Source organism: Chrysochloris asiatica, unplaced genomic scaffold (assembly GCF_000296735.1).
Source record: "Chrysochloris asiatica unplaced genomic scaffold, ChrAsi1.0 scaffold00102, whole genome shotgun sequence".
NCBI classification, from domain to species: domain Eukaryota; kingdom Metazoa; phylum Chordata; class Mammalia; order Afrosoricida; family Chrysochloridae; genus Chrysochloris; species Chrysochloris asiatica.
Window position 1 is genome coordinate 6217680 of NW_006408620.1, and position 8874 is coordinate 6226553.

At 50.9% G+C, this 8874-nt stretch overlaps 1 protein-coding gene across 1 annotated transcript in view; it reads right to left on the reverse strand.

Annotated features, from left to right (window-relative positions):
• Positions 1 to 8874, reverse strand: part of CLEC16A (C-type lectin domain family 16, member A) — a 239663-nt gene that overhangs the window by 198189 nt on the left and 32600 nt on the right. The window contains exon 4 of the mRNA XM_006867243.1: positions 4358 to 4506. Within this exon, the coding sequence (XP_006867305.1) occupies positions 4358 to 4506 (149 nt within the window). The remainder of the gene's footprint in view (positions 1 to 4357; positions 4507 to 8874) is intronic.

The following is an 8874-nucleotide window of genomic DNA, read 5'->3' on the forward strand; positions in this document are numbered from 1 at the left end:
GGGGGCACGGTTCTAAAGCTTCAGCTTCCTCATCTCCAAAATGGGGGCAGTATTACGTCATGGTGGCGAGAATAAAATAAGGTCTTTTGGGGGTACGGTGCCGGACCCCTAATGAATACTCACTGATAATGCTGCTGTCAGCAGATGCTGTTTTAACTAGTCAAAGACAAATGGTGTGAAGCTGTTCTAAATTGGAAGTCTCTTTTGGCTATTGTGCATTTATCTGGAAACACTAAAAATGTAAACATTATCAGGTGGAAGAGGTTCCCAGTTGTCTGACGAAATGAAAAATGGGAAACCACAAGCATCCACAACCAGAGACCTGCAGTCTGTGTCTCAGGAATAAGGCCATCAGGAGCTGGACCTGAGACACAGGGGCGTGCTTTGCTGGCCTCTTGGGGCCAATTTAGTACCATCGAGTGGATTCTGACCCATAGCCTCCTTGTAGAGGGTTTCCGAGGAGCAGCTAGTGAGCTTGAACCGATGACTTTGTGGTTCAAAGTGACTTTGCAGTCCAGCGCATTAACCCACAGCGCCACACCAGGATATACCATCAAGTTGTTCGGACTCACAGAGACTCTGTGTAGGGTTGCCAAGGATTGGCTGGCAGATTTGCACTGTGGCTAGCAGTTCATTGCTTATGCTACACCACCACACCAGTGCTGGGAAATGGGGGAAGGAAAAGAGAAGGGGCGCTTTGAAGGAGTCTGAGCTGGCTATTATGGAATGAACTGTGTGTCCCCCACCTACCAGCCCCCAACTCCTGTCTAGCAAAATATGTACTCGGGTCCTGGCCTCTGTACTGGTGTTTTGCGAGAGGGGTTTTCTTCTGGGATGTTGACTAAGTCACACCAGAATGTGTGTATGTGTGTGGCAGGGGGACCCTTAACTGAATCAGTTCTGAGTTATACAACAAACAGATTAGATTGTGTCTCTCTGACACACACACATTCAGGAAGACAGACACCAGGTACGGGTCGACCCACCAGCCAAGGGATGTCAAGGATTGCAGGCAGACACCAGAGACTGTGAGACCCCCCTGGCAGGAATCAACTGGGACAAGAGCCTGGTTTGAACGTTTCACCTCGGGAACTGTGAGAAAATACATTTCTGTCCTTTAAAGCCCCTCACTTACGGCAACAGAAGTTAGAGTTTGTGGTGACAGAGCCAGCGGGGACAATGCCACCTGGACAACCAGACTTCGATCATATACTTGAGCAGTAGCTACTGTACTGCCCACCTAAAAGAGGGAACTAAGCCACCTTAAAGTGAGGCCCTAGTGCTCCCCTGAAAACAGCAGGATGGTCTTCCAGAAACATGGCTCTAGCCCGAGTCCCAGCGCCTGCCCTCTGCTGGGTGCACAAAGCCCATACACGCTAGAGTGCAGGGAGACCCCGGCCACCTCTCTGATCTGAACGTCACAGGCGGGCAGGTTTTCTGTCACCTGGGAGAGCCTTGGGAACAAGCGGTCCATTTATTCCTTGGACACATTTACTAAGCACCTACTGTACCAGGTACTGGATCACATGATGTTAATGTGTGTGTATGTGTACATAGGGTGCTTTATTCTACACAGAGCGACACATGCTTAGGCGGGTTGGGCTTGGGCCAATGTGCCCATATGTCCAGAACTGAATCAAGTAGGTCTGAGAAGACGTCTGATTTGCCTTTCTTTATGTGGAAAGGGAGATGGGGGAAGATGGACATTAAACCAGGGATGTGTTCAGTCCTGTGCTGGTTCTGGCCTGGAATGTACTGTCACTTCCAGGCTGGGGAGATCTGCTGGGCTTGGAAGGCCTCTTCTGTACCACATCTTCCCACTGGGCATCTGAGATCTCCCGAGCCCAGGCAGGAACCCCTGGTGTAGGCAGGCTTATTTCAGCCATTGTCTTTTTCACCAGCTCTACACGTTCTGGGCCCATGGGAATTGAGCTGTGGTCACCCAATGATATAGCTCCTTCATCCTCTTCATCTTCACTTTCTAATGGAGGCTCTGGCAAATGCAGTCCCGGGGCCTGGATCTGCTCCTGGATGTTGATAACTACTTCTTCTTCATGCCCTACAGGTGCCAACGACTTCCTCTTGTTCAGGATCTTGGTTTAGGGGTTGGTAAGAGTAGCCAGCTGGGCCTGCCCCAGCTTCCTCCTGCTCTTCCTCGTGTTCTAGTATTCCTCACTGCTCCAATATCCAGTGCCTTCTGTGGGGCCTAAGTAAGGCCCAGTTCCTCAGTCTGATTAGGGAAGCTACGCTCTGGTGTCTCTCCCTAGAACTACTGCTGCCAGCCGGGCAGGGGCTGCTCGGAGTCCACGGCGGAACCCCACATGATGTTAATTTGAAAAACTGCCACACGTTTTGTGGCTACCATTTCTTCTCTCTGAGGACCAAATAAAAGCCAAGTTCATGGTTTGGTGTCACATCCTATGGAGCAGCTAGATAGAATGGGCCCAAGGTCAGAGTGTGTGTGGGAATACGGTCACCCGCCTACGTGACCACTACAAATCACAGCACATGGCTGCGTGCTAGCGGGCCTCTGGGAGGCACCAGTGAATCTCGTCCTCTGTATTCACACACTGAGTCAGGGCTGGCCTATGTAACCTAAAGAATATGGCGGCTGCCTTCTTCAGATGGCGGCTGCTTATGCTGGACATGTGGCCAGAGATGGGTAAGGATCATGTGGAACCTCGGCAACGTAAGACAGAGCCATTGCCATGCTGCAATGAGTTTCGATGACAGGTAAGACGGAGGAATTCACACTGACCGCCTAAGAGAGGCAGCGTCCCTTAAACAAAGAATAAATAAGGGGGAATCTGATGCAGACCGTGCAGACCCGGTCAGGAGTTCAAGTCCCTGTGGGCCCAAGCGTTGCAGACCGTCCAAACCATAGGCTCTGAGGATCAGACTTTAGCCACCTAGCAGACATAACAAACTGTCCCTCATCTGATTATTCAGTTATGCTTGTTAGTAATAGCATACACGAGCCCTGGATATCCACAGATAAATGTAAAAATCTTCCCTAAAAGCCGAGACTGTAAATTCCAAAAAGGCAAAGTTCCCTGCTTCCCCCCACCCGCCCAAAAAAAAAAAGGCTAAAGAGGATAGAGAGAAACACTGTTAACTGATGATGTATGAAGGGGATTATAATCAATGTAATGAAACAAGTCATATGAATGGTTAAATGTGAAACTGATGATGTGCCCTGTAAACTTTCACTCAATCCACAATAAAAACCTTAAAAAAAAAAGAATATGGCGGGAGCGGTGGCATGTGACTTCTTGAGGCGAGGGCAGCCTGCACACGCTGTGAGTCACTCAAGCAGCCCCTCGGAAAAACCAGAGGAACTAACGCCTCCCACCAGCTGGCCAGCCATGTGAGGGGTGACCTTGGGAGCAGATCCGTCACCCCAGTCCAGCCCTCCTAGGGCTCAGCCTCGTGAGATAACAAGGCAGGCCTTCCCTGCCAGGCTGCTTCCAAACCAAATCCCTGACACTCTAAGAGAAATGTGAGAGGACTGAGATCTGGAGGCATGAGAGAAAGTCTGTAGGGAGGTGTCAGGGAAAATGTTTGGAAGTGAAAAAGGGCCACAGAAAGGGAATAGGTCTCTTCAGGCTTTTTGGTGGAGAGATGGCTTAGGGGTTTTTCAATCCATGAATGGTTTCTGTTGAGTATGTGATGTCTGGAGCTGCTGCAGCCATCCTGAGGCCATGAGGGGTTGAGCCTAAGGATGATGCCAACTATATGGTCAGGAGAAGAAAGAGATGGAAAGCCTGTGATGACATGGGCTGAGCCCGAGAATGATCCAGGACAGCACTTTCTGGTAGGTGACATAAACTGACCTCATGGCTCAAACTCAGTTTCTTTAAAACTGTTTAGTGCATTCCAGTTCTGGTGTAGTGCCGTAGTATCAGCAATGGACAGCTAACTGCCAGGACCCACCAACCACCCCTCAGAGACCCTGTGGGAGGGTCGTGGTAAGTTAGAACTGTGTCGATGGCACTTCACAACAAGAGTGCCCTCCAGGTGAACAGCAGCCATTCAGTGATGGCAACACAGGTGACAAGAGAGCGAGCCAGGCACTGACAAGTGGCTTTGAGGACACCATCTCATGTCATTCGATCCCTGAAAAATTCCACTTTCCATGGGTTCCGGCTTTCACAGGTTTTACTGTCTTAGTAGCCCCATTTTCCAGATGAGGAAGCTGAGGTTCAGAGAGGAAGGGAGACTTCCCAAGTGTCACATAGCGGGGAAGTGACAAAGTTCCTGTCACTCTCCCATATCAACTTCTGTGGCTCCTCCCTGTCCATGGTGCTGCAACAACTGGCTAGCTTCACCCCCAAATGCACGCCCGACAGTTACTTACCTCGTTGTAAAAGAAATGGACAGTGTGGTTGTTGAGTTTTAACGAGAGTGTTTTCAGGAACGATACATAATACGCCATGATCTCCTCATCGGAAAAGTCAAACTTATGGACAATGATAGAATTGACGTAGTTGTTGGAGAGTAAATAATCTAGGAGAAAAAACAGCAAGAAACAGGCCAGGTTAATGCAGGCTGGAGGGTAATACAGGTCACGAATGTCAGGTGACAAGCAGATGACCCTATCAGTGACCCTGAACTAAATGAGCTGTCACTCCCCCGAAAAGCCATCACCTGTGCCTCACTAGAAGTTCAAAGACGATGCCAGAGAAAGGGGATTCCACCCCCCAACACACACTAAACAAACACTTGCCTGTTTTCATTTCACTGTAGGCAACATCCAACCCAGAGCCTGGGGCTGCAGCTTGGGCACCGCCACAAGCCCCCAACGGATGAGGGTCAATGGCACTGGCTCTATAAAACGTTCCCTGGCTTTGCCAGCAATGATCATCAAACCTGAACACCCAAACAGGCTACATGTGTTTCTCCCCAGTGATTTCACAAGGCTCCCCCTGCGCAGAGCCCAGACTACACATGGGCACTGGGCCAAGGGCTGTCCCCTGGAATCCAGCATCAGGACAATACCTCAGTGTAGCTTTTCTTATCCATTTGAAAGAGCTCAGAGGGGCTAATGAACTCACCCAAGGACACAGAGAGAGTGAGTGGCAGAGATGGGACTTGAACGCAGGTCGCATGCCACCAATGGAGGCTATCAATGAAGAGTGAGTGGTGAGGGCCTGCAGCCACTCCCTGTCTCCTGGGCCCTGGGCAATGCAAGGCCAGTAGGGCAAGAGCTTCAACAGTGGGAAAGCACAGGTTCAATGTTGCGTCCGTGGATTTTGAACTGCCGGTCAGTAGGTCAGCCAGCTTTCCCACTGGGCTGGCCACCCCACCAGGCCCATGGAATGGCTGCAGCACGCTGCAGGGAGGCACTTGCTGGACACGCTCTCCTGAATCCTTACCAACCACCTTGCCAAGCAGGACCTGCTGTCCCCGCGGGCTGCTTTGGGCACAGAGCAGAAGGAGACCAATAGCTGGCCCAGAGGCAGACACAGGAGGTCACACGGCTCAGAGCGCTGTGCCTCGGGCTCTCTGGCAGTGGGCCCAGCCCCTGCACACGTGCCCATGTTTGCATAACCCCACACTGTCTTTCCCCACCCCATCTCTGCCACTGACCACCTATGTGACCAGGAAGGCCATTCTTCAGACTCTTGTCTGAGGTGTTATAAGGAGGGAAAGAGGCCATGGGTGAGAAGCATCAAGACAGCAGCAGGCACATGGGGACCTCTCAGAATTGGTAGCTGCCAGTTTTAATCGGTGACTGTCACTCGAAGATTCACATATGCCTCTGCCATAATCCTAGGTCTGAGCACTTGGAGGAGTAAGAAATAGGCCAGTAAGTTATTCAGTGTCAGAGATGTACCTAGTGGGGACCAAAATCAAAGGGCCACTTGGAACCTCCAAATACCTCCCAGGAGCATGCAGTATTCTCAGGGGAGCCCGTCCTGGGGTAGGTCTGCTGTGTTCCTGCATTGGCCACTCTCTGAGTGGGCTGTGCACATGAGCCACGGAGTCTAGGCTAAGCACCCAGGGTCTCCCCACTCCCAGGCAGGCTGTAAAATGCAGATGCCGGGGCCCCCACCCAGTGGGCCTGGGGTGGAATCCCAACAATCTTACTGTTCTCTCAGATAGGTTCTCTGTATATTACAAATCTGAAGGGAACAGCTTGCTATATATGCAACATACATATGTATTTCTCAAGTATATATGTACATACTTGAGTACGCACGGACACACAGACATCTATCTCTAATCTTAAATGTCCAGTGAACTGTCATACCCACACACAGTGTAAGTCCCACCCAGATGGCACACAGGACGTTTCCAGCTTCCATGGTTGGCTTTGCCTGTTCTGATACTTCACCGAACTCCAGTATTCCAGAGTGTTCCTGTCTGCCTTCTACTGCTCACCAGGCCGGAGAGTTTGACCCAGGCTGCTGGATTCGGCGGTGGTGGTTCATTCTTTGACTCTGCTATGCAGCCCCCCAGTGTTTGATGTATGCCTCATGCTTTTATCCACCTGGAACCTCAACTTGTAACAAGCTGCCCAAGTGATTCTGATGTTACTGGGCCATTCTAGCTGTGGCTGGGGACAAATGAGCCAGCAGGGGAATCGGTGGGAAGTTCTACTGAGCCCACCTGTGATTGGTGGGGGTGTGCCCCTGCCAGCCGCTGCAGCGAGGAGGGGGGCTATAAACATGAGCCCCTGGCTGCACTGTGGAGCCTTAAGCGCATCGATTCCCCAGTGGGGGCTCTAGGGGTGGTAGAAGCAGCCTAGGGGACCGCAGAGGTGTCTCAGTTGTTTAGCTGGCTGGGGTCTGTCTACTCCCCCCTCGCTGGGTGGCTGACTTCTTGTGAAGTCTTCTATAGGTAATCTGGGAGTCAGTCTGTCACCTCAGTCTCTTGGGCCTGAGGTCACCAAACCCAACGGACCAACGGACACCAGGTGCCTTCCTGAAAAGATGGCTTGTAATACTGAAAAACTGGAAATCACCTAAATGCCCAGCGCTCAGGTTCAAAACATGATGGGACAGTCATCAGCTGCGGCTCTTAAACCAAACTAGGCAGAGATTAGCAACAGACATTGATGGGACCTCGGGTTGCTAACCTCAGGGTCAGCAGTTGAAACTACCAGCTGTTCCGTGGGTGGGAGAAAGATGAGGGTTTCTGCTCCTGTAAAGATTTACAGCCTCGGAAACCCTGTACAGGGTGGCTATGAATCAGAACCGACTCCACGGTACATGACCACCACCACCACCAAGATACTGAAAACCAAACCCACCGCCATCAAGTGGGTTCTAACTCACTGACCCTGTAGGACACAGGAGAACTGCTCCACCAGGTTTCCAAGACTCAGTAGTTACGGGAGCAAACTGCTTCATCTTTCTTCTGCAGAGCAGAGGATTTGAACTGCCAGCTTTGCGGTCAGCAGTCCAATGCCTAACCCACAACTCCACCAGGGGTCTCCATCTAACATACCAAACCCACCAAATCTACTGCCAAATCTTTCTTTATAGGAAAAGACTGCCTCATCTTTCTCTTGTGGAGCAGCAGGCTTGAACCGCTAACCCGGCAATTAGCAACCCAATGCTGAACCCACTGTGCCACCAGGGTTCTTTACCTAAGGTACAGCTCGGGAAAAAGAAAACACAGGAAACTACACAAAGACCTGTGTACACTGAGCGCTTCAGGTGAGAGCACACAGAACTGTTTACTTTCTATATTTTCATAATGTTGGAGTCTTTGATTTTTGACAATGAGAACATTGGCTTTCTATAATTAGAAAATAAAAATAAATGCACAGGTGACCTACCCCTCACCCCCTGCAAGTCCAGCTGTTCGACATGACTGGTTAGCAGTTGCTGCTGCTTTCACAGGGCATAACAGTGGGCTTGTGACTCCTCTGTGAAGGCAGCATGTTGTACTGGACCGTGGTTCCAGTCCGGGTCCAAGGCAAGTCATGCCTGGAGGAGCCAGTGTTGATCACTCCAGCTCTCATCCCTCATCCCTCATCCCTAACCCGGACACTTGCTGGGCTCTGAAGAGGGTAGCACAGAGCGCAGACATATCAGGGAAGGCTGGATTTTCATTTTAAGGAATTAATGCTACATCCTCATTAGAAGTCCTGGTGGCACAGTGGTTTAAATGTTGGGCTGCTAACCACAAGGTTGGCAGTTCAAATCCACCAGCCACTCCATGGATGAAACATGAGGGAGTCTGCTCCTGTTAACACTGACAGTCTGGGAACGTTCTGCAGCAGCTTTCCTCTTCCTGTAGGGTCGCTGTGCGCTAGGACTGGAGGCCCGAACGTCCCATCACCAGACGCAGTGCTAAGCTGTGCACATATGAGATCACACCAAATCTTAACAAGCTCTCGCCTAATCTAGTGCCTTCCTCACTTTATATGTGTAGTAGAAGCCGCCGCCAGGCAGCATATACACGGGGGAGCACTCAGGAAGCACACAAGAGAACCGAGTTGTGGGCTCAGTCTGGTGTGAGTTTTCAGAAACCGCACTCATTTCATATCCAGCACAACAGTAGTGATAAGCCTGAAAGCAGCTGAGTGAGGCTGCGCCCACCCACATTGCTTGGCATCAGAAGGGAAGGCCCCTGACCGCATCGCCATCTAGTGGCTGCTCCCGAAAGTCACAATCGGTAGCTATTGCCTCCTCCCCTTGCACTGTCCACCACGATCACTAATTCACAGTCTTGGGGACCTTGAATCGGCCTTTGATGTCAACACTCAGCCACCTTAGTCTCTTCCCTCCTTGTTGCAGGCAGGGCCGGTGCTCGCTTTAGTCATCTTGCAAGAAAGTTAGTGGTCAAGCACACAGGATTAGGAGTGAGGCCACTTTCTCCACCTCGGCACTGTTGACATTTGTTGTTGTTGTTAGGTGCCAT